Genomic DNA, 27,287 nt, shown 5'->3' with positions numbered 1-27,287 from the left:
GGAGCCCCCTCTGGCCTGGATCCTTCCAACATTTGTTGCAGGGTGTTTACTTTCAGACGTTTTACACATACACACCAATGGCCATCCGTCCGATGGAGCATAGTACGTAATTCATCCAAAAAAGGCTACCTGTCATCACTCGATGGATGTCGAGTTGCAGTACTAGCGTGCAAATTCCGGCCCTTGTCACAGCAAGGGTGTACGAACTAGGTGCTTGCTGGGGAGGTCCATATCCATCATTGTTTGCTGAATGGTCATTGAGGACACACTGCTGGTAGCCCATTGGTTCACCTGTGTGGTCAGTTGCTCAACAGCTGCAGGCCTGTTCACCTGTACGCTTCTCCACAGCTGTCATTTACTCCTGTCACATCTTGGTGTTGATTTTGGATAATGCAATTTTGCCATGCAAGGTGTATTTTAACCATGGCAGCATGAAAACAGTTCACAAACCTCGTCATTTCGAACACTTCCATCCTTGGTCTGAAAGCCAATGATGATGCCCTTTTGGATGCCAGATCGATTGCCCCCCCCCTCCCCGCCCCCCTCCAACAAATTTTATATACCCTCCACAGCTAGGGCCACCACCTGCCATCTGTCACTGGCTATTGTGTGTTGACATCTAACATAGGCACTGGTCACATTAATATGACTGGACCATGAATGACCAATTTTGGAAATTACATCCCAGCATACATTCATAATTAACACTTTAATACAAATTTTACTGAAAATGTTTATATTCTATATTGTTTGATATTATACTGTATACTGTGATGTGTAGTAATGCACTGCCTTATGCCTTGTAATATATCATTTAGTACTGCACATATTTCTGCAACTTTTACTGACTTTAGTATTCCTTGAGAGGCTGGTTTACAGTCACAGTCAATATGTAACATCAATATGTACCATTTGACACAGTTGCTTTCTGACAGTAAATAGACTCTTTCTTCTCATCCCATCCAGTAAGTTTCCACTGATCCGAGGTTCTGGGCAACTTTTCCCAATTCTCCCCCATTTCCTAAAGCCCATCAGTCCTTTTCCTTCACCTCTGTTTCTTTTCCTTTAACTTTTCTGCCAGAAGAAGGAACCACAGACTCTTGAAAGGTCGCAAATTTCAGTACTTTTATACATGTTCTCTTGCTTCCCCTTTGTGAATATTTTTTTAACCATCCTGTTTCAATGTAATTTTTTATAAAATTGTCATTGTATAAGAGGTCATCTTTGCATATAATTTCCAATATTTAATTAATACATAGACACTGTTTCATACCACATGTCTTACTCACAATAACCCTCTGTAAAATGCTCAACTGAGATCAACTGCACCTCACACAGTCAACTAATGGAAATTGTTATCACATGGCTTTAACGCATTACCGTAATTTTGTTTTTAACTGTTATGTTAGTTGTATGTACACAAAACCCTTACAGTGTTCCAGTTTAGCCCACTGTACCATATAATGTTGTGTATATGACATTTGTATCTTTCATTATTTTTCATAACTTTTCACACTTTGAGTGCTTAAGCCCTGGTATGGGCCATCTTCAGTGTTTGGACTTGGTGAAGAACATTGAATGTAACACGCACCTTCTCTCTGTCAATGTGAGTGCATTTCAACATTATCTGTTATGCAAGCAATAATTTACAATGTTATATAAAGTGCATGTTCAGTCATATTATAAGTCCATGCGGCTGTCTTTGTATAATATATTTTACATATGATTGATGTACGGTACCATTGGTTTTGTTGCAATATTATACATATTGGAATATGTTCTTCACAGATAAATGTTCCAACACTACAACAATGTTATGGTTTACTGTAATGTGGTCATCCAAATTTTATCTCGTGCACCATTTGTGATTCTATCTGTGAAGCTCTCTGCCACAATAATTTTATATTTTTTATATGTTAAATCCTGCATCATTACAACCTGTAAATTGTTTTTTATATCACTGTATATTATTATGATACAGGCACACTTGCATCTGTGTTTCTTTGTTAATTTACGACCCAAATCTGAACTGGCGCCTGGTGGCAGCTCAAGCACCTAAAAGTCTGTTTACAAGCTATCTCTCAGTCTATCTCTAACTGTCCGCAGGGACAAATTTTCTGATACTGTACTATGTGACATGTATTTTGCTACCTACTTATCGTACCATTTCAGTATACCTACTGCATTGTGAAATGATTGTGAGGTATGTTTCTCATGAACATATCTCAAACATATGTTTCTTTTTTGACTGTAGATACCTTTCCATATAGCCACTTTTAATTTATCTTGCAGTAAAATTGTAGACACTACTACTTTGTACTATGTGGTACATAACACTATTGCTATGCAGTCTATTTTCTTGTGTTTGTATTCCAGTTGAATACTGACCTGTATATTTCTAAATATTTTACAGGTCTGAAGATGGCAATTTTTATTTGGCAAAACTAGTTATCAATGTACACAATTTATGCTCATGCTAATGAAGTGTTCCCGAAACAAGGGTACAGCATTTACCCTTCTGCTCTCTCTCATTCCCAAGGTGCTGTAGACTTATATGCGTGCCGCTTGTGTTCATCTATGTGTTTGATGCTGAGCTGCTGACCTCTCACTCCTGCAGACGAGTTACTTCCATATCTTGGTGAATAAAAAAGTACTGAATATTTATCATACAATATTTGAGCAAAATGGCTCTGAGCACCATGGGACTTAACATCTATGGTCATCAGTCCCCTAGAACTTAGAACTACTTAAACCTAACTAACCTAAGGACAGCACACAACACCCAGCCATCAATATTTGAGCATATTTGCATGTTGTCATTTGGCAAGAAACTTCGTTTCAATCCTCAAATAGTTAATGAAATATTATTATGATTGCATAATTCGCAATGTGTAAGGACGGAAATGGGTGCATCATCCATACCTTCCTTCGGATATAAAAATCAATAATTTGATAGCGAAAGGAGATATTGTTCTGCTCTCAATTTTAAATAAAATTTTGGTATCTTATCTATATTTCATGCGCTGATATGTATCAACTAAAATCAACCACATGTAAAGTTTACTCAATGAGTTTTTACCCCTGCACACACTTTAAAATTGTGTGCAACATATTACTTAATTTGATGCTGCACAGTAAGTATGATGCATAATGAAAATAAATTCAGCTGTTTATCAAGTGAAAGTATCTGACTGTAAGATATGGAATTTTTTCATCTAATAGTTTTCTTAAAATCAGATGATTATCTCATCGCACAGAATCCCATCTCTCTGCACAGGCACCAGCATTAGTCGAGCGGTACAGCCATAAGAAAAGTCACCCTCAACACTGAATACAGAGGGCACCTCTGTAGCAGTGAAAAGTTTAACTTTCGATATGTTTCAGTGTTACCTCAATCCCATTTCATTTTCTGTGCACATAGATAAGTTATCCCGTATGTCATTGTGATTTAAAAAATTATATGACTGTATAATATGCCCATAATTTAAATCTCAGCGACGGGTTTGTAAATTGGCTGGGATTCATAAATTGAATCCATTATGTGCTTTACTATTTATGTCCTCTTCACAATGGTGGTCCCTTGCTTTAAGCTCCGATTGTCGCTCACCAATATGATGAGCATTGATATGCTGATTATATGGCTGTGAAGGTGAAGGTGTATTCTTTCATTTGTGAGTAAGTATTTTATTTCAAAAAGCCAGTGATATACATGGGATATTTATGAGTCAGTATGCATTTTTCAGAATGCTACATGCAAAACTTCTTTATGTCAGTTTTCACACATTAACATTTTTCAGCAAACGCACCCAGCATTTTAAATGGTGATAAACCATGGAGTGTCCAACACTACAATGAAAAATCTTACCTTTCCACTAATGTCTACATCTGCATACTTTTTCAGAAGAGCTTCAACAACCCCTCTGTGGCCTCCTTTAACAGCATGAATTAAGTTTGTGTCTCCAGCTCGATCCTGAAATTTAACCAGAAATCATCCTTAAATAGCTGACCAAAATTCACTGTCATCATGCAGATGGAAATTCCCAAATGCAATAAAAGAGGTGTTATATCTTATTTCTAGATAACACAATAGCAGGGGTGGTGGCAAATTGGGGGGGGGGGGGGGGGGGCTATGGGGGCTATAGACCCCCCCCCCCCCCATGGATATCATATTACACTGGATAAAATGACTTCTTAAATGAGCGAATATCTTACTGCAACATATTCAATCACGTTTTTTATAATTATGTAGCAATATAGGTTGCAATGTATTCCTAACACATTTTAACAAAAGAATAAGAGTGGCAAATAGCTTACTACCTAAACCAACAAATATCATTTAACTAAAAGTAGGCATCTTATTATTTATTATACACATTTTTTACCCTGAACACCATAGCAGTTACCAAAAACTACTTTAAGCAACACCAAATTTTACCAATTTGTCGGTAGAGGACCCCAACTCTCCTTTTGTTAAGCCATATTCCATTCCCCCAAACTCCCTCCCCCCCTTTAGCCCCCCCCCCTTGACCAACTTCTAGAATCGCCCCTGCACACTAGTTTCCATAAAGCTTGTGGCTTATTTGCTTAGAATTGGCATGAAAAAGAAAGTTGTACACATAGAATATTAACATACAATATACTTGGAAAACAGCTTGCTTACATGCTTCCTAGACTGTGACCTGGAGAACAGATGTGCACTAAGTCAATGCTGTTCAGCAGGCAGGTAAATGAATTATCTTACATTACCATAAACTGTCAGTTTCTGGGAAAGACCAGAGTTTTATTTCACCGAATTCCAGTCAAAATTATGTCTCAGCATTGTGAACCAAGTCCAAAAATAAACATACCTCATAAAATAAGCAATCTGAACACACTTCTGCAGAGCATACTATTTTGCAACTCGGTGGAATGAAACACATCACCAACAATCGTCACTGCAGTGCTACTTCACACAAGACTGATTCATTTTAAAAGTGGTGGTGGCCAGACATAAATTCCTGACTGGTGGCAGCACTGTTGCCACCTCTTAGCTGTGTAGTGCTAATGGCTACAGACAAAAGCAATAGTTGTCTATATAGCTGTAAGAACACTGATACATATGACATAGAAACATTTACAAAATCGTGTTATACTGCAATCAAAACTATTTTCTGACTTATGTTTCACTGTGGCAAACAGTAGGGGCCAGCTGCCATATGACCGTAATTCTTTCTTGAAAGCAACACGGTCACTGTGTTGCCCGTTTTGCATATTGCATGTACCATCTTGTGAAGTGTGACAACACTTTCTTCATCCATTGCAACCTATCAATCACACATTAATTTTATTCGGAGTGTAGACAATTGGTTGAGGTGCGTGCAGTGAAGCTGCTGTGCCCAGACCACTGCAACTGTGAGGCATCTTCTTACACTGACTAGACTACATCAGCCTGTATTTCAGCTCCCTTTTTTGGAGGGGGAAGGATATGTATCTACTATGACAATATACATAAATACAGAAACTGTGCTTTTGTGTTCAATATTTTGTTTATGTGCACATGTACTAGTTAACAGTTGTTCTTTGTAAGGCAACTGGATGTCTCGTATCATCGTACTCTGTACTTACACAAGTCTTTAAATTGTCAACTCATTAGTTTAGCAAAAAAGTCACTCATCTGAAATGAGGAAAGAAGACACTAATGTTCACTGCTTCCCTATTCATAGTAACCACCTACAATTAGGACATCACTACATACTTAAAAACTATGTTTCGCTCTGTACTGATGAATGATGGTTAACAACAGAACAACGGAGAAACTTTTTGCTGCAAACGCCCATGAGGAATCAAATCCAGACCCCAAATACACACATAATTTACTGAATGCTTTTAATGTAATTTTGGAATTTCTGAGATTTAAAATTTACTTCATAATAAAAAAGATATCCCATTTACATAAAGTCTAGTGAATAGTGATCATCTGGATATTAGTAAAAATGAAGGGTCAGATTGCTACTTGCTGTAAATAGGACACGTTATGCTGCAGACAGGCACAATTAAAAGACACTTACACAGATCTTTCAGCCACAGCCTTCATCAGCAAAAGAGAATCACACACCATTCGAACACACAAGCAAGCACACCTCGTGCACACATGACTGCCACCTCCAGCATCTCGGGCCGACTTTCAATTAGAATAAATGATGACTAATACAAAATGGTATATCTAAAAATACATACTGAATGGGCTTACCTGAATATTAATGTATGCACCAGCATTAAGTAATGCAACAGCTATTTCATGGAATCCCTCCTTACAGGCTAGAGTCAGAGCTGTGCATCCATCCTTGTCTAATGCATTCACATTGGGTTTATGTTCCAACAAACGATTGACAACTTCGACGTGATTTCCTAACGTAGCAACAAGCAGTGGCGTCCATGAATACTGCAAATAAAATTAGCTTATAAAATTGTTTCACTGTGATGACAGAGAAGTTATTCCAAATTCCACAGTACAAAGATTTAAAAAATGTTTATTAAGAAATACCTACCATTCCTGCTGTGTCAACATTGGCTCCTGCCTTCAAAAGGGCATCCACTATTTCTGTATTTCCCTTCCTGCTAGCCCAAATCAGAGCAGTAGTACCATACTGAAATAAACACTTACATTGAAAGAACACTGAATGACTGCATGTAGCATAATGCCAGCACAAATTAATCTTTATGATAGGGATTTGTGTCTGTTGAGAGTTTCTCACCTTGTCACCAACATTAACTTTTGCTCCATTCCTAAGCAACTTTTGCACTATAGTAGAATGCCCTCTGCCTGCAGCCCACAGTAGAGCAGAAAGGTGGAAGTTTCCATGAGCATTTACTTCGGCATTATGAGCCACGAGGACATCAACTACGTTATCTCGTCCTTTGTAAGCTGCCCACATAAGTGCTGTCCAGCCACCCATGTCACGGTGCTCCGTGTCGGCTCCATGCTCCAGCAGTTCCTCACAAATATCGGCATAGCCTTCCTTTGCTGCACACAGTAGTGCTGTCCAGTTGTCCTGTGAAAGGGGAAATCTGGTCAGCGAAACAGGATATTCCACAGACGCACCTTACTTGAACTATATGCAATACAATTAAAAAAGTTGGTACTCATTATTTTCACATTAAGCCACCCTGATATAAAATAAACTTCGCTGAAAACAAAGAAGAGAGGAAGATGCTGAAGATACTTGCACAATGTTAAAGCATGCTGAAAATTACTGGAGGATTTTCATTATTATTCACCAGCCCACATATTTTCTTACAAAAAATCTGTCCTTCAAAAGACATACCAGCCATTATTCTCCAATGTTCCCACATTGTACATGTTTCATGTTATTTTAATGTATATTTAGAACTCTAAACAACTTATATATTTATATCTGACACTTGTGTCCATTGCCAAGAGCATGATATAAATTGTGTGAATGGTTTAAGTTCCTATTCCTCTCCTAAGAATTACAATGAGGTAGGAGAAATCAAATGGGATCAAATAATGCCTCATTATACTGGACTATTTATACTTTCTAGAAAAGTTTATACCATACTGAACATAAACACCAATAAAAAAGAACTGTGTTTAGGACTAGTACTCAATACCAGAAAAGTGAATTTCAGATGTTGAGCTCTGCTGCAAATGTTCAGTCTATAACCAAATCTTTCAGATCTGGTTCTTCATTTACCATTAAGAATAATTTCAAATAAAATCGTGTGTATGTTCATAAGTGAGCTCTGAAATTATTGAAAATTTGACAATCCTGGTTATCGAGAAGATAAATGCTTACAGATTGGACGAACAATTTTGCAAATTTTGAATTTACAGTTAAAATCACAGCTCACAATGAATTATCAACCAATGTTATAGCATATCAATTAAAAATGTCTCGATACGACACAAAAATCAGTAAAAACTTGCCCTTTCACCTAGAGAAGGCCACGAATGAGTAATGTACCACTATCTACAATGAGTCCTTTCCCAGAAAAATATTCCATTACATTATAGTACAAAATATATATTTAAATAGAAAATAATCCTGGTAGCTCTTGGGAAAGTATATGAAATTGTACTACGAGGGTTGCCAGGAAATGCACCGCATTTTCTTTCTTCAACAATTCTTTATTCAACATAATGATAACTACACACATGAAAGAATGGTGTTTTATCTACACATCCTATTTTTTCACGTAACCTTCATTCCATTCTATGGCCTTCCTCCAGCACGAGACAAGGGTGCGTATGCCCTGTCGGTACCAACCCTCATCCTTGTGGCGGAGCCAGTGGTTCACTGTGTGAATCACCTCCTCTTTGTCCTCAAAGTGTCTTCCACGAATGGCATCCTGTAATGGCCCAAAAAGTGAAGTTGAAGGGGGCTACGTCAGGGCTTTAGGGTGAACAGTCTCCCCGACCACTGCAAATCGTGCAGTTCCGCTGAACCGCCTTCTGATGTCCTCTCTCTCTGTGCCCAGCAACTATCCGTACTTCTGTTGACAGCAGATGCTCCATAGGTGTTGCACAAGTGTTTGTGAATATTCCCCACTGTTTCTTTCTCTGCAGTGCAAAATTCAATGACGGCACATTGCTTGTAATGTACATCACCTACAGACGTCATTTTGAAATTGTCCTGCAGCTACACTATCTGTCAGAAGTGACAGAAACTTGGAGCACTCATTCAGGGGATTTCAGATTACACATATGTAACATTTTGCACCCATAGCATTGTTTTCGGCTGAGGAAAAAATGTGGTGCATTACTTTCTGGGCAAACCCTCGTAAAATAAAATGTCCTGGGCCACAGTATGTATTTGCTCTGAAAATATGTAACTGCACCATGTTTTAAGTTACATTGTTGTACTATCATAATCATCAAACCATGATTATCATTATCAAAAATTATTATTACTATTATTACCATCATTATCATCATCATCATCATCGTCGTCGTCATTATCTAGGTACTTGTATTTTTCTGAAATGACTTTTATGAAATTTCTGTTTAATTACTCACCCCATCTTCAGCATTAACCTCTGCTCCATGATTGATTAGCTCCCGAACAAAATTAAGCTTCCCTTTTGTTGCTGCAAAAATGAGAGCTGTTGTTCCATTCTGAAACAAAGGAATCACAAATGGGGTTAAGGAAAGACATAAAATCACAGCAACAAAAACGATCACATAACTACAACTAATAATACCTAATAATACTGCTGCTACAACCACCAACAATAACAACAACACTTCTTCACACAGAGATTTTCTAATTCCATTTGGAGTAACTGTTCATCTTACATGGCAATTTCTACAAACTTCCATGACAAATTCTTTCACTTTAATTTCAGAATAAAATGTGAATGATGGCTCATTACAATCAGTATACTTCTTTTTATCATAGACATGCCTAATGTTGACATAATCTATAGAAATGCTACATGTTTTCTACACTGATAGACATATATTTGGGACAATGTTTATTTTACTGTGTATTGCAAACACTTCAAACTGGCTCACCTACATGAATACAATCAGATCCATGATTTCTTCACTAATTTGCCTTCAACTTCCCTTCTTCCACCATTGTAATATCAAAAAACACTTATTTTGAATTCAGGAATGTGGTTTCCACGATTCAATAACAACACAGAGCTGCGTATTTATTTGCAATTAAAGTAATGACATTACATGTTGAAACAATGCAGTAAATTTTAGTATTACCTCAGCAGTTGCAACTTTTAGTGTTCTTTCAAACTCACACCATCCCATCCCCCACACTAGGAGATGCAAATAGAAAAAACTGAAGGAAAGAAGATTAAAATTTAGCATTTCATTGCCATTGGTTTCATTACAAATGGAGCACAATTGGGCCATAATGTGGAGGGAAATTGGTCACAAAGTTTGAAAAGCGATTTTTGGAAATTTTAAGCTGCTACTCCAGAATACCAACCCAGTGCTTGACAGAGTCTCTCTCGGTCAGGAAAGGGGCAGTAATAAACAGAATAAGTCATTTTTAACCTGAAAACTTCTTGAACATATAGTCTGAATCAATGTCTTGTTTCTTGAGAGTCGTCAGTATAAATTTTGTTAAAAATTAAGCAAAAACTTTCACAAAATCTGTGGTTCTCAGATGATGTAGAAATTTGTAGTCATTGCTCCATCCTACACTTTAACTCAAAATTTGAAGTGGTCCATTTTGGTGCATCAACTTTTAAAATCAGTTTGCTCTTCTGTTTGAATACAATTGAATGTGTATTCTATGTTTATGTGATAATTTTAGTATATTGTGCAGAGGAGGTTTTTTTCATGTCTTGGCCTGCTTGCTTTCTTGTGAATTAGAATTACTGCCACACTGTTCCTACGCTGGAAAGCTGTCTTCATCTGCAGCCATTCTGTAAATAATTTATGAATTCATTATGTGTTACTTTGCCTCAAACATTAACCATTTCTATTGAAACACCATCATTTGTGGACGTCTTACTTTTCTTATTCTGAATGGTGTAAACATCTTAAAAGGAATTACTTCTGGAATCACTATCTGTTTTTCTGATTTATTGCTTTAACTACAAAAACATTTTTAAGAAACTGGAATGCTTGTTTTTACATCCTGTCAAAGAAATTTCTGAAGTTTTGTCTAATTCAGCATATTCTATCGTGTACTTATTAACTGCCTGAAACTCTCAACTTTTCCTCAAGTAGTGGTCTACTTACATTTGGGATTAACTTTTCTTTTGCTCTCTTCACACCTCTGACATCTTTTATTGTTTGTATAAGTACTATTGTTAAATAATTGCCTCTTTTGTCTACATCTGCAGAACACATTTTATTTCATGCTGAACTTCCTTGTAACTGTAAGCTGCTGTATCTCCCTACTCACAAACTCTGATCTATGTTTTGAACTTCCTCCCTACTGAGTCAGTTCCTTTCTGGTTTTGTCAGCTACAGTCAACCGGGTGAATTGGCCACAATATTGTTTGCCAAACAGCAATATCATCCCCAAGTTCACTACATTATTTTCCCCTCAAACTATTTGTCTGCTATTACCTTAACACTATTATAATACTGCTTTTATAAGTTTCGTCAATATTCCCGGGAAGTTGAGATTTCTCACCCATGCAAGTATTAATTTTCTTTCTTCTTCTTCTTTTCCCCAATGTTTATCCCGTCTACTACAGAGTCCCCTCTTCCAGGATAGTCAGGATGTATATGTGGACCAGGAAAAAAAAAAAAAAAAAATCCCGGATTTTTCGAGGATCTCCCGGTTAAAAACATACTTTCTCCCGGTTGAAAATGCACTTTTTTCGCGTTAAATGACAGTATAATTTCCCTTGGAACCGTAAAACTTATCAATCCTTTGAATGGTTAAGATTTTATACACTGGTATAGAACTTCCAGGCACTTTATGAAACGAACACCAGAAAAAAAGAAAGAAATCAAGAAAAGAAAAAAGCGCTTTTAGAAAGATCTTTTATGTGCAGCAAGATGTACGCTGACTATTTTCGTATTACTTAAGTATACAGTCGAATTCCACCAAACACAGAACGTTAGTTTCCAAAGTATTGAAATCTAGATTGCGATCTCGCCAGCCGATGATCCCAGATATTCGCCGCGTTTACATGGGGCTCCCAAAACATTTCGTAAACCGATTTCCTAATACCGACTTGGGTGGTCATATAAACACCTGAAAATTGGTTCCGGAAATCCGCTTCTGGTTGCCGCTTTTCCAATTCCGCAATCGATTTTAACTCCCTTGTAAACGCAGCCGGTCTTGAAACGTGCCTGGGTGTCAGGTTTTTAAAAATTTTCTGCTAATACTGACGAAGTGGCTTTTCTAAAGCGGTTTCCGAAATTCGGTTTTCGTCGTTCGGATGATGTGTCGCAAGTAAACTTAATGATTCAGAGCATAGGATATGTGATGTTCAAAAATGGCTCTGAGCACCATGGAACTTAACATCTGAGGTCATCAGTCCCCTAGAACTTAGAACTACTTAAACCTAACTAACCTAAGGACATCACACACATCCATGTCCGAGGCAGGATTCGAACCTGCGACCTTAGCGGTCGCGCAGTTCCAGACTGAAGCTCCTAGAACCGCTCGGCCACACCGGCCGGCGATACGTGATAATAATAATATAATAATAATAATAATAATTTTATTGTCATTCGGCCATTACAGCAATAGACAACGTCATATACATACTAAAATACAATTAATAGTTTGAAAGAAACAACAGGTTTCTTGTTAACATTATAGTATTATATTACAGTTGATAAATTCTCTTATGTCATAGAATGGGTGGAGGACTAGCCAGTCATGAATTGTTTGTTTGAATAATTGTTCAGGTAATTCTTGAACAGATTGAGGAAGTTTATTAAATAATTTGTACCCCATGATTTCGTAGCTGTTGAGTGACTTTGACAACCTGTGGTAAGGAATATAGAGGCACCTATTCCTTCTTGTATTGTGGCTGTGTACATTTTCTCTGGTTTTTGTTTCTGGTAATTTCTTCTTCGTATAAATTAGAACATAGTATATGTACAAGTTTATAACAGTCATGATTTTCTGTTCACAGAACAATGGTTTACAGTGTGCCTTATATGCAGAACCAGTGATTATCCTAATAGCTTTTTTTTGCAGTATTAATATGTCGTGTACACAGCTAGAGTTCCCCCACAAAATAATTCCATATGTTATTATACTCTGAAAGAATGAAAAATAGGATGTTCTAACATATTTTTCAGGAACACAATCCATAAGTCGCCTTAACAGGTAAATAACTCTAGACAATTTACCACTAATATATTGTACATGTTGACCCCAAGATAATTTATCATCAATGTATACCCCCAAAAATTTGACATAACTTGGATCGTCTGACAGAAGCTTGTCTCTAAGACTACAGACCAACTGCTGTGTTTTGTTTTCATTCAGCAGGAATCCATTTGCCTTGAACCAATAGGATGCTTGGTCAATTGTCTTTGCTGCACAAGTTTTAAGGCTATTGAAATCCTCACTAGCATGAAGAAATGTTGTATCATCTGCATACAACACAGTGGTGGACTTGATAAATGACGGCAGATCATTTATCATTATCAGGAACAAAAAGGGGCCCAGCACAGATCCCTGCGGAACACCTACCTTGACTTGCTCTATACTCGACATTTCTCTCCCTACACAAACAACTTGCTTACGATTCTGAAGATATGATTTCATTAATTTAAGGCTGTTATGTCTAATGCCATAGAATTCCAGTTTTTCTAGGAGTGGCTTATGCTTTACACAGTCAAAAGCTTTGCTTAGATCACAAAATGTGAGTTGAGCATAGCCCTTATCCTCAAACACTTGATGTAAGTATTTGACTACAAAGTCTATAGCATCCACAGTAGACAACTTTTTCCTAAAACCATACTGAGATTCACTAATTATTCCTAATTTTTCAAAATAGACAGATAGCTGTTGGTAAATTACACATTCCAGTATTTTAGAAAAAGCTGGGACTATGGAGATTGGTCTGTAACTGCAAGGTGAGTCCATATCTCCCTTTTTATATATTGGAATTACCCTAGCCACTTTGAGTTCTTCGGGAAAATATCCTTCAGATATGCATTTATTTATACAGAATGTTAAGGGGTACACAATATAGTCTATTACTTTCTTTAGTAAATTACAGGATATGTCGTATATATCTACACTGTCTGAAGATTTCATCCGTTTTACAATGCTTAGGACATGACTAGGTGAGACCTCGGAGAACATAAACGTACCTGTGTCTGTTGGTGTTCTGCAAACATTTTTAGAAAGTAACTCTGATGAATTGGTATCAGGTTTGATTATAGTATTTCCTACATTTTCAGCAGATTTAATAAAGAAATCATTGAATTTTTGGGGACTTATATTAATTTTTTTGCTTCTTACATCTTTAGCAACACCATTTATTAATTTCCATGCAGCTTTGCACTTATTTGTGGAATTATCAATGGTATTGAAATTATGTGCTTTTTTGGCTTCCACGATGGCTTTTTTATACTCATTCCTGCATTTTATGTAGGCTAATCTGGCATGTTCTGTTTTCTGATTGCTACATATATTGTGCAACACCATAACTTGGTTTTTCATACTTGATAATTGTTTAGTGAACCATGAATTTTGTCTGTTTGTAGCCCTGTTTGTAAAGCCTTTGTCAGTTAATTTGCATTTCTTTATGGGGATATTGTCATTAAATTGTGTCAGAAATGTTTTAAAAAATCTCTCAAATAATAGTTTCCCTGACAAATCAGCACTAAGACTATAACTTGTGTCACCATAACATTGGTTGAACCAGTCTCTCTCAGCAAGGGACTTACAGAGCTGAACAATTTTGTCATCTGTGATAGGCCTGGTGATTATAACTTTTGGGACAGGCTTAGGAATATTACTATTATCAATACAGAACCTACTTGTATAGTTTAAAGATACAGAGTCATGATCTGAAAATGGAAACGCTGTAACAGCACATGATTCTTCTGTAGTTTTAAAGTTGACAAAAATATTGTCAAGACATGCTTTATCTCTTGTGGGCCTGTTATTGATTGAGTGCAAATTGCACTGTCTTAAAAGGTTTTTCAACTCAGTCACAGTACGTTTATGTGTTGTTATATCAAAATCTGCATTCAGATCTCCACCAATTACTATGTCATAATGCAACCATCTGGTCCCTCTTAGTACATCTAACAGCATGTCCAATTTTTCTAGAAATACACTGATGATACCCTTAGGTGACCTGTAAAGGGATACTATTACTAACTTAAGACTGTCCATAACTATACCAGTGGCTTCAAAGTTCTGTTCCTCACATAAATAATCTAGGTCCAACTTAACAATGGAGCAACTGAATGACTGATTAATATATATTGCCACACCACCTCTTATATGCAGTTTTCTACAGTAACTATTTGCTACATTATAGTTATCAAGTTTGACAACTGTAAGTACACTCTCAGTAACCCAATGTTCACTCAGACAGAAAATATCAAATTTGTTATCTAGTCCAAAACTGTTTACAATAAATTCTTTATCTATTAGTCCTTGAACATTCAGATAGCAAATTTTAAGATCATAATTGTTGTTTATTTTAGATTGAACGTTTTGGTGAGGTGTTGTGAAATTTGTTACACTACTTATCTCCTGGGCTGCTTCATCCTGCTGCCTTCCACTAAAAAATCATTTAGACGGACAGGAGGTGCTGTTTTCCGTCTACACGTAACACTTGATGCTGCTTCTCCTGCTGCAATTCTCATTTCTCCTTTTAGAGGCACTATAGTTACTGTTGCTGGTGAAACTTCTGCTGTTGATCCTACTGTTACTTCCTTTTCCACTGCTGCTACTGATAATGCCACTGGTGACTGTGACGCTTTACATGTTTGCACAGTTGTAATTTTTTCATCATAGGGTGTATCTGCAGATGTTTCTTCCTCATATGCTGTTGGTGCACTTTTCTTTTCTGTTGTCATTGGCAGAAAACCTGTTGCAGGTAGTGCTATTTTTACATAGGCACCCACTTCTGCTGTCTTTATCACCTGGAGAATTTCTTTCGCCAGCACTTTCTTGCCTAGGTTGTTTCTGTGCAGTCCATGTCTAGTAAAATGCTCTCTTACTGAACTCGTTGCTTCAATGAAAGTTGTGTGCACAAAACCGCTACAAATCTTCCTGAATTTCCGATTTGTCGCGATGATTTCTTTGTTTACACACGAGTCTTCCGTTAAGTCGTGTCTGTAGGGAATGTTTACAACAAATACCTTCGCCTGTGAAATTTTTCCTAGCGATTCTTTCAGTGTTCTTACAGCAAAGCTGCTTTCATTTTTATAGACATCGTTTCCCCCTCCGATGATGACACAGTTGACGTCGCTTTTCACGGAACTTTCACAGTTTTTCAGCACTTCTCGTAGAGGAGCACCAGGTTTCGAAATTCCAATCACTTTATATTCGGACTGCATATCAGACATGATTGTAGCCAGTCCCTTGCCATGACTCGTCGATAATATGTATATTTCTTCCTTCTTCTTCTCTGTTTCCTTTTTTGTCTCGTGTTCAGTTTTATTACAAGTTGCTCTCACACGATTTTTTCGTTTAATAGTATTTGATGGTAACGTGTTTCTGCTGGCACTTTTTTGTTCAACAGATCTTTCCGAGCAGTTACCTGTTACACTGAGATTTTTTGTCCGTGATTCTGAGCTGTCTGCACTTAGAACATCGTATTTATTCATTAGTGGAACACGAAAAACATTGGTATTTAAGACAGGTCGAGAGATTTTCTTAGGCCTAGTATATACACACTCTCGTTTGCCTGTTTGCGTATCTGTGGGAAGGTCCATATAGTCGATCAAACTTTTCAGCATTTCTGCATATTGTCTAGCTTTACTTAAGTCACTTTGCAGTTCTTCCCTCACACTTATTTCGAGTCCAGCGTTGCACATTTCAAATGCAGTTTCAAGACCGTTGCACTCAGTTCCACAGTCACATGTAGGCCTATGTTGACCGAGATTTGCTTCCACGAAACAACAAGAATGATACCATTTATGCGCCACTACACATATTTTAACACCTTTTATCACTTTTTTTGCACATAGCATACAATTCACTGACGGTAATTTACCGATATTCACGGAGCGATTTGCCACTACATTCATATACGCCGCCATCTTTGTTATATAGTCAGCCTAAAGCATTATCACTGTTAAGGGGCTCCGGAAAGGCTCAAAATCATGAAAAGTTAAATTTTTACTTTTTTGCGTTTTCTGAATCTGCAGACTATTACCTTTTAATAGATATATAATTTATTCAATTCTGAAGACTACAACTATTTTTAAATTTTTTTTGAAATGTGTTCTACATGGGCGTGACCCACTGTGGCGTTGTTAAACTGCTGTCAAATGGTGTTATTATTAACGTCCGTGTTCATCAGGTACATTTTAGTGATGTGAGATAAAGATGTGTTGTGGGTAACCTGTGATGGTTCAATATATATCGCTGGTGTGATTGTCGATTGTTTCATGTTTTATTTACTCTGTCGTTATCTCGAAAATATTCGTAATTAATTCTGTTTCTTGAGTCTCTGTTTTGTTGAAGTATAATAATGAGTAAAAGTAAAGTTATTAGAAATCCTCTGAAGGCTTTTAAGAAAAGGAGAAATGTTGGAAAGCCAAAGGTATGTGTTATTACTGTAAACAATAAAGACGATAACCAAGTGAGTGAACCTAACCTCTCAAGTACACCTGCCCGTAGCAGTCAAAGTTGGAAAGAAAATACTTCACAGAAGAAGCTTGGTTCAATGAGTGAAAACTATGAATGTTTTATGGGCGAATCGGATGTGAATGAAATATTTGATATGTCGGTTCTCAAAGGAATTTTTTCAAACTGTGTAAGATGTATTCATTGTAGTGAAGTTGGTCTGGAACTCTCCATAATAAAGCATGTAGGACTTGCTAGTGAAAAACAACTGAAATGTGATAAGTGTTCATACATGACCACCTTTTGGAACAGTGTTTCAGTAACTGCAACTGAAGAAAATGGTAGCAAAATCTACGAACACAACAACGAGCGATGCTTGCTTTAGACAAGGAACGCCTTCGGGCTGCAGACAGGGCTGTAAAGAGTCTAGAAATACAAGCAAGAGTAAACAGGAGGAGGAACAAGAGGAAGCTGGAGGAGGAGTTTGCAGAGGATGAAGATAATCCATCCTATGGACCTGGAATGCACTAAAAAGTTAATCCAATCTTTGTCGCTCGATTCCCAAAACTTTTATTTTCTCATACTAATTACATGTTTTCTAAGGATCTTCCAAACATATTTGTTTCAAACTTTCAGTAAATGTTACACAGTACCTTCTGCATAATTTAACACAGCCTTTTTTCCAAAAAACTGTATATTTTTGAATATATAAATAAAAAATTGCAAAAAATGTTGTGAATTTTCATTACAATTGAAAAAAAATCATCTTTAATAACTGAACTAAAATTTTCTAAAATCCCTGTGTTAATTTGTAGCCCATATTCCAATAAATAATCTGTAAAAAGTTCAACTTCCTACCTCAAATACTCTGTGAGGAAAGATGTAATTTATAAGCGTTATTTTAACATTGCAAGTATATGGCGTTCCGGAGCCCCGTAAGTAGCGCGAACACACAAATAGGCAAAGTTAATAGTTTAAATTAATGAACATTGTGTAGCTACAAGTGAAGCTAAGCTTTCACATATAATATTTGTCTTTTTTTAGTGAGTCACAGTTCGACACATCACACAAATGTACCAGCGAAATTTTAAGCAATGACACAAATGTCTGGACTTGTGGGCTCGAAATTCTTCTAAGTGATTGACTCTCAAAGTTTTCAGCTCTAAACGAAAACCAAACACACTGTGATTTAATACGCACAAGTAACGTAATTCACGTAGCGTAAAATGAAACGTACTTTGAAAGTAACGCTTTTCAAACCACCAGTCGAAAAATTTTCCCACGACCTGCTAGAATTCGTTCCAGCAGTTGTCTGAGTGCCAGAGAACGGCGTTTGTGCATTAAGAGCTCTTACATTACGTCATAAACGAAACAAGACATCAGAAGATACTCCAAGAGCACCGGAATTTCTTAAACCATACTAAATTCGACTTAAGGGCACAGTCGTATGTCCAGATTCACAAAGAAGTACGACCCAACCTGATATTAAACTTCTGTGTGGTTTTCGGGATGCAAATTTTCTTGGATTATCAATGCTGTTATTATCTCATTTTTAGTTGATTATGGCATACTGCCATACGTCCCAGAAGATAAAAACGTGCACTTGAAATTTCGCAAACAGTTAACACTAGCCCATGCTATTTCAAATAAATTGACTGCCTCTGCGGAAAAGACTAATCGAAATCAATTTTTTTACCAAATCAACAAAAATAACTTCATTGTTTTGGAAGGCAATTACTGCCGACTGCCAAAAACCTGGAAATAAAATGAAATCAGAAAACTGAAACTGAAAACATATGTTAGCCTTCCGTAATTATGTGAATGTATTTATAGCTCCCGGCCACAGCCATACGTATCGTTTTCATTTGGCTTGCGAGCTGTAAACGAAGAGTAAACAGCAAAATCACCATACTTAAACAAGGTGCACGTGGAGACTACTACTCGGCCCACAACAACTCAGACTGTTCTGGGCATGCGCGAATCTGGCAGCTTGGGCGCGCCAGAAAAATTTTTCCGGTTAGTATCTGACTGCTTCTTGCTATTGTTGATGCAGCTAGAACCGCACTTCAAGCAGCAAGAAGCGGGATCCCAGCTAGCACTCAAGCTTATTTCAAGGTGGGTATTGAGTTTAGGTTCAGTTGAAAATTCAAGATTGAAAAACCAACCTGTTACACAGTTTACATCAAGCTGTAAAAATTTAGCTTGAATTAAAATAATTTTCCCAAGCTTGAAATAAACTGCAATTTCCCTGGAAGGCTGTACAGCAGATGCGCGCGCAGCATAGCTTCGATAGACGTCCACGGGAAGCGCCACAAGCGTTTATAAGCCGTGACGTAAGGGTGTTGTCGTGTGTGACGTCATGACGGCGCGGAGTTTGGTTTTAGTGTGGCTGTCTCCAGTTCTGTTTTATCTTATTTTATTTACTTTTCTGAGCCTTGCTATGTTTACGGCCATTTTACCTTTGTGACGCGCGTTAATGGTTGTGGTTTGTTGACAAGTTTGTTTTATACTAGAAAACAGTTCGGTGCGTTAATGTTACAAATATTAAATATTACGTAACGTAAAGTTACGTTTACGGCCATTTTACCTTTGTGACGCGCGTTAATGGTTGTGGTTTGTTGACAAGTTTGTTTTATACTAGAAAACAGTTCGGTACATTAATGTTACAAATGTTAAATATTACGTAACGTAAAGGAATACCATATTCTTTTACGTTGAAAAATTGAGCCTGGATAAAAGCTAAGAATACATATTACAAGTTGTTGAGCAAAAAGAGGTCATTTTAAACTAACTCTCTAATACGTGGCACAAATAAATTAAAACTACTTCATAATTTTTTCACACCATTTCCATTCTGATATTTATTTAATTAATTAGGTTCAATAAATTCAGATTAATATTTATATAGCTTAAAACAAGCTGTAAATACCAGGCTGTATTCCACGTGTGTAGATACAGCTGGAGCCAAGCTTGATAAGTCAAGCTTGAAATATAGCTTGAACTCTGCCAACTTTGATGTTTGTTTCAAGCTTGAACCCAGCTAACAGGCCTGAATATTCCAGCTTTGATCAAGCTTATATACTTGAACTTTACAGCTGGAAACAAGTTTGAAACCGGCTTACTGTGCTATCTGGGATAAGGTACTTCTCATATGCGACAGTATTGCGCATAAGGGCGCTGGTAACTGCTCAAACGAACCTAATATAAACCGTTGTGACGTCACACTCATCGGAAGCTATCTGTTGTTTTGAAGTATTGCACACTTCGTCCTAAAGCCTTTGACACATTTTGCTGTTGGCAGACGCTTGTGTGTGCACTGTGTTTTGTTGTTCTAAATGGCGCATTTCCTTTCATTTACTTTTTCGCTCTCGTTTATCTTTTATTGCTGCAGTATTACTTTGCAGTAGCGGGCTAAAGAACAATTCTTTGTTAGTGTATCAGTTCTTACCAGTCAAAACTACAAAAATTTAACTGAAAACTACAACAATGAAAAGTCCCGGAATTCTAAAAAAATTCCCGCGCTCTGTCCTGTTTTCTCCCGGATGAAAAAATTCCCGCGTTTTTCCCGGATTTCCCAGGGCGTATACACCCTGATCGATAAACCTGGGCTCGGTATGGAGCAGCGGTGGAGTGGAGGGTGGACTGCTGTGGCCTGTTGTGGGGTTGTGAACCACTGAGGGCTACGGCGGGACGAAGCCTCTCCGTCTTTTCTAGGTCCTCGGTTTAATACAATACAATACACCCTTATAGTGCAAATTTTATTTTGTTATTTATTTTTGTGGTCGGATACATTTCCTGACACCACAGTCATCACAGTAACCTGAAGGAGAAAAAGACTGTGTGTCATCTGTGTGTAAATCGTGTAATCATATTTTAATTGTTCATGTATTTCTGTGAGGTAGAATTTGGGGACTAGCCTCCCAGGTGCCTAAATGAGTGTGGTAAACCACACTCAGCCTGACTGGTACACCAACGCACTGTAGTTAACCTACTATGCAGGTGCGATCTGGGTCTAGTTCGCCTTCATGTCTCGCAAGCAAAACCAACCACAGTATAGCAATACGAAGCCACTTCCAAGGATTGGGGTCATTCAACTACCACTTCCAAAATTAAATACACAGCTTGGAAGGTGTGCATTGCGTACTTTCACTAAACACTAAAAAACTGCAAAAATAAGTACTGACAATTCAATAGAAGAAACTCTTATGGCTGAAGTTTGCAATAGAAGTGTTATGCGTCACGTAATGCTTACCTCATCTCTGTCATCCACCTGGACCCTCTTATTTTCCAGAAAGCTCTGGAGCCCACTGATATTGTCATCTGAAATATATGCTGATAATGAGCGGTAACAGAGCGATACCATTGAATCAGTGCGGTGGAGGGTCTGGAAACAAAAGAGAGACAGAGCAAAAATGTAAGCAACAGCGATAAAAACCTTTGCTTAGAATGCTAAAAAATCATCAAAAGTAAGACACATGACACAGAACACAGTTTTAGCAAAGAACAAAGCTTCTTATGATAGTAAGAGTGTGCAATTTTATCTAATACTAGTTTCACTGAAACTATTTAATCTAAATGTTCTACATGTCAAACAGAAAACACAACCCACAGAAAAAACATTTCCTAGAAACAAGCACTACTAACGCTACAAGTTTTCACAGCTGCCACAAGCAGTTAGAGAACAGAGTGTCACAACAATTTGGAACTGGTTTTAGCCATACATACACAATGTATTGTTTTCACCCATGTAAATCCACAGTGAAAACATTTCCCTGTTACACATACTTTAGTCGCATCAAAAGTGTTCAAAACCTACATCATTCACTTTATTAATCAGTCAAACACATGAGCTAACCTCAAATTTCAGACAACACTACAATATTAACAGAAGCCAAGTCTGATACAGCTGTTAACAAATATTTATCAACTACCAAGTTAGTGGGCCTCTTTCTCTTCTTCTTTTCGCAGTTTTTAATATGGTGTGCAACTTTCCATCATTGGTATCAATTCCTCATTAGTTAGTCTTGACCTCCTCTAATGACAGGCACATCATGCAGAAACAGTTCCACTCCCAGTCACAAGCACCCACCGTCTGTGAGTATCGATGTAAACCAAAGCTGAATTTGCGAGTGCTCTCAGCACTTGGTGTCGTGATGGTGAGTGTCGGTACACTCCAGTTGTGGGTAAGGGCGCCATCTGGTATGTGCAGTCGCAGAAACGAGTAACGGTGACGAGAAGGTGCCTGGTTCTGACTAGGGGCCATATTCTGCTCCATGCCATCAGATCCACATGAAACCAACTAGTAAACTGCTGGCTTTCATCTAAAATTACATCACCAATCACAGCTACTGTTTGCCTTAAAAACTGTATTTACTAATGAGAGACCAACTGTAACATGCAAGTAGTTTTAAAAAACGTAATTTGCAGGTACATCCCTATCATCATCCCAAAACTAACAACTCCATTGCTAATGAAGAACAGTTATTTACACATTTATCCACATCTATTTACAGTGCTATCTGTTGAGTGAAAAATATCTTTGAAATCAAGTATAAGTAAGATGCTGCTATAATCCTTTCAATACAACGCAGAAAAAAATTATGGTCAATATCAGTCATCTGCATCGCGACTATGCTTTGATCAGTCCAAAAAATAATAATTACACCATCATATTTTTCGTGTTAAGACAAAATTTTGAAGAATGATAAGGCTGCGAGATCACATCTTAAAAAAAAAAATATTCCCTGTCCACCAAATACTATGTTTGCTTCATACAACTTAAAGTTAAATGATATAATGTGTGACGAAACAGAAAGAAAAGAGCGTGCTTTGCTATACTGTGATTTTTACACAAGTTAGAAAATCTGATCAAGTAATCGTCTGCGAAAACTATTTACACCAGAACTGTCTGCAGAACTGTGATCTTAGGGAAGGAAGTTTGCTGTGATCTTCCTCTAACAACACTCAGTGGGGTGTGCAACAAGAGCCTATACTCTGCGTATAATTGTAATTACTGTACGTCATTTTTTCAAGCATTTACTTTAGAATGCTAAGACAGGAAAGCACGGAGAACATACAGCAACAAATTGAGCATGGTAAAAAACTATTATAATGGTACTAATGTTATTATCGTCGTCAGTAATGTGTTGCGCATGCTAAATGAATATCAACAACAGCAAAACAGTAATCACGTAATAACAGACTGCGCGCCAAGGTGTCTAATGTAGTGTTGGTCAGGCCATTTGCCATTCAGATGGGGGATGTTAATGTCAGTGACTTTACTGGCGAGAGGATACACTATTTGGTTAAAAGTATCCGGACACCTGAATGAAAATGACTTACAAGTTCGTGGCGCACTGCATCGGTAATGCTGGAATTCAGTATGGTGTTGGCCCACCTTTAGCCTTGACGACAGCTTCCACTCTTGCAGGCATACGTTCCATCAGGTGCTGGAAGGTTTATTAGGGAATGAAAGCCCATTCTTCACGGAGTTCTGCGCTGAGGAGATGTATCGATGTCGGTCGGTGAGGCCTGGCACGACGTCGGCGTTCCAAAACATCCCAAAGGTGTTTTACAGGATTCAGGTCAGTAGTCTGTCCAGAGCAGTCATTACAGGGATGTTATTATCGTGTAACCACTTCGCCACAGGCCGTGCATTATGAAAAGGTGCTCGATCGTGATGTAAGATGCAATCGCCATCCCTGAATTGCTGTTCTGCAGTGAGAAGGTGCTTAAAATATCAATCTAGGCCTGTGCTGTGATAGTTCGAATCCTGCCTCGGGCATGGATGAGTGTGATGTCCTTAGGTTAGTTAGGTTTAAGTAGTTCTAAGTTCTAGGGGACTGATGACCTCAGAAGGTAAGTCACATAGTGCTCAGAGCCATTTGAACCATTTTGTGATAGTTCCACGCAAAACAACGAGGGGTGCAAGGCCCATCCATGACAAACACGACCACACCATAACACCACCGTCTCGGACTTTTCTGTTGGCACTACACACGCTGGTAGATGACGTTCACCGGGCATTCGCCATACTACTCACACCCTGCCATCGGATCGCCACATTGTGTACCGTGATTCGTCACTCCACACAACGTTTTTCCACTGTTCAACCGTCTAATGTTTACGCTCCTTACACCAAGCGAGGCTTAGTTTGGCATTTACCGGCGTGATGTGGGGCTTAAGAGCAGTCGCTCGACCATGAAATCCAAGTTTTCTCACCTCCCGCCTAACTGTCATTGTACTTGCAGTGGATCCTGTGTGATGGACTGGATATGTGTCTGCCTGTTACACATTACGATCCTCTTCAACTGTCAGCGGTTTCTGTCACTCAACAGATGGTGTTTGACTTATGCACAAAAAATGAGATCACTGTGCTGCCTCACCGTCCGTACTCTCCAGACCTAACCCCTGTGGACTTTTTTTTTATTTCCGAAGTTGAAAACAACGTTGAAAGGACGAAGATTTGTAACGATCGACGAGATAAAAGAAAATTCGCAGACGGCGCTTCGCACCTTCCGGCAAAAGGCATACCAAAGACTGCTTCATGAAATGGGAAATAGCGTTGGGAGCGGTGTATCAATTGTGGAGAAGAGTATTTCGAAGGAGATCATACACAATACGTAAAAGGTAGAAAAATTTTATGGACAAAGTTTCGCAATTTTTTTAATAGGCCTCGCACTTGCCACACTTGGATCGAATGTGTCGCTGTTTTAATGATCCAAATCTGCTATACTGGCCATCAGGAGTAGACTTTTGTAAACAGTATTACCCGTACACGTCGGGGTGGAACTTTTCCACTTGTTCAACATATTGCACCACGGCAAAACAGTGACACAATGAAAAGAAGCAATATATAAGAAAAACCGACGTAAAGAATGCTATACAACCTACATTGAAATAGTATAAGCTTATTTTAATTTCAAGTAAGTATATTTGGCAGTAAATTCCATTATCTCCTACAGTACATTAATATGGACATGTAGTTCTGTTCTCGTAGTCGATTTCTCTCCAGGACTGCATTTTTGAGTTGCGTCACTGTTCCTGTCGGAGAGTTGTATGATGTAAAGCGTTGAGAGATGAACACATGCAGAACACAGTTTATTGAAATGGCAAACGTATTATGACACAAATTCCGTGCATTCCCTGGGAACTCTCGTAGTATTTTCACAGTACTTGGATCCACATCTACGTGATTACTCTGCTATTCACAATAAAGTGCCTGGCAGAGGGCTCAATGAACCACCTCCAAGCTGTCTCTCTACCGTTTCACTCTCGAACGGCGCCCGGGAAAAACGAGCATTTAAATCTTTCTGTGCGAGCCCTGATTTCTCTTATTCAATTGTGATGATAATTTCTCCGGTATGTGGGTGCGATAATTTCTCCGGTATGTGGGTGCCAACAGAATGTTTTCGCAATCGGAGGAGAAAATCGGTGATTGAAATTTCATGAGAAGATCCCGTCGCAACGAAAAACGCCTTTGTTTTAATGTTAGCCACTCCAATTCACGTATCGTGTTTGTGGCACTATCCACCTACTTCACGATAATACAAAACGAGCTGCCCTTCTTTGTACTTTTTCGATGTCATCCGTCAGTCTCATCTGATGCGGATCCCACACCGCACAGCATTATTCCAGAATAGGGCGGACAAGCGTGGTGTAAGAAGTCTCATTAGTAGACCTGTTGCACCTTCTAAGTGGTCTGTCAATCAATCGCAAATCCTTGGTTGGCTCTACCCACAATATTATCTATGTGATCGCTCCAATTTAGGTTATTTGCAATTGCAGTCCCTAAGTATTTAGTTGAATTTACAGCCTTCAGATTTGTGTGACTTATCGCGTAATCGAAATTTAGCGGATTTCTTTTAGTACTCATGTGAATAACTTCACACGTTTCTTTATTCAGCTCAACTGCCACTTTTCGCGCCATACAGATATCCAATGTAAATCATTCTGCAACTCTTTTTGATCATCTGATGACTTTACAAAACGGTAAATGACAGCATCATCTGCAAACAATCCAAGACGGCTATTCAGATTGTTTCCTGTGTCGTCAATATAGATCAGGAACAATAGAGGGCCTATAACACTTCCTTGGGGAACGCAGGATATTATTTCTGTTTTACTCTATGACTTTCCGTCTACTACATACTACTAACTGTGACCTTTCGGACAGGAAACCACGAATGCACTCGCACAACTGAGGCAATATTCCATAGGCACGCAGTTTGGTTAGAAGACGTTTGTGAGGAACGGTGTCGAAAGCCTCTGGAAATCTAAAAATATGGAATTAATGACATCCCCTGTCGATAGCACTCATTACTTCATGAGTATAAAGGGCTAGCTGTGTTTCGCAAGAACGATATTTTCTGAATCCGTGCTGATTACGTGTCAATAAATCTTTTTCTTCGAGGTACTTCATAATGTTCGAATACAGTATACTGCAAATCGACGTTAGCGATATGGGCCTGTAATTCAACGGATTACTTCCACTTCTCTTTTTGGGTATTTGTGTGACTCGAGCAATTTTCCAGTCTTTAGGTACGGAACTTGCTGTGAGCGAGTGGTTGTATATAATTGCCAAATATGGAGCTATTGTATCAGCATACTCTGAGAGGAACCTGACTGGTATAGGATCTGGGCCGGAAGCCTTGCTTTTATTGATTTAAGCTGCTTTGCGACACCGGGGATATCCATTTATATGTTTCTCATGTCGGCAGTTGTTCTTGATTGGAATTCAGGAATATTTAATTCGCCTTCTTTGGTGAAGCAGTTTCGGAAAATCGTGTTGAAAACTCTGCTTTAGTGGTACCCTCATCAGTGACTTCACCGTTATTATCGCGCAACTAACAGTTTAACAAAATGTTTAAATGATTGAATACCGCCTGCAACTGTCGGTTTCACTTTATTTCTTGTACTATTTTACAATTTCAGCCTTAGGCCACTTTCTAATATTTGGAAATCAATGATGGTACGATATCCCATATCAGTTGCGTGCTCATGTTGTTTGGCTGTGAAAACTTTCCAAATACAACTTGCGCAATTGACTAGTACTTGCATGGTATAACCGCTGATTTTTGATAA

The 27,287-nt window shown here is 38.1% G+C and overlaps 1 protein-coding gene across 7 annotated transcripts in view; it reads right to left on the bottom strand.

Annotated features, from left to right (window-relative positions):
- The window catches only part of LOC124603631 (kinase D-interacting substrate of 220 kDa B), a 388,427-nt gene that overhangs the window by 74,836 nt on the left and 286,304 nt on the right, over positions 1–27,287 (bottom strand). For 4 of the 7 annotated variants that reach the window (XM_047136417.1, XM_047136415.1, XM_047136416.1 and 1 more), the window contains exons 2-7: positions 21,457–21,588; positions 9,017–9,115; positions 6,735–7,031; positions 6,528–6,626; positions 6,230–6,421; positions 3,866–3,970 (exon numbers count right to left, since the gene is read on the bottom strand). In XM_047136417.1, coding sequence (XP_046992373.1) covers positions 3,866–3,970; positions 6,230–6,421; positions 6,528–6,626; positions 6,735–7,031; positions 9,017–9,115; positions 21,457–21,567 — 903 coding nt within the window. In that variant the 5' untranslated portion in view covers positions 21,568–21,588. Of the gene's footprint in view, positions 1–3,865; positions 3,971–6,229; positions 6,422–6,527; positions 6,627–6,734; positions 7,032–9,016; positions 9,116–21,456; positions 21,589–22,293; positions 22,495–27,287 lie in introns of those variants that run through there. The other 3 variants (XM_047136411.1, XM_047136412.1, XM_047136413.1) reach the window with 1 other exon arrangement.

This window comes from Schistocerca americana, chromosome 1 (assembly GCF_021461395.2).
Source record: "Schistocerca americana isolate TAMUIC-IGC-003095 chromosome 1, iqSchAmer2.1, whole genome shotgun sequence".
Lineage (NCBI taxonomy): Eukaryota > Metazoa > Arthropoda > Insecta > Orthoptera > Acrididae > Schistocerca > Schistocerca americana.
The sequence above is the reverse complement of the archived record's forward strand: the minus strand, read 5'-3'. Positions and strand labels throughout refer to the sequence as shown.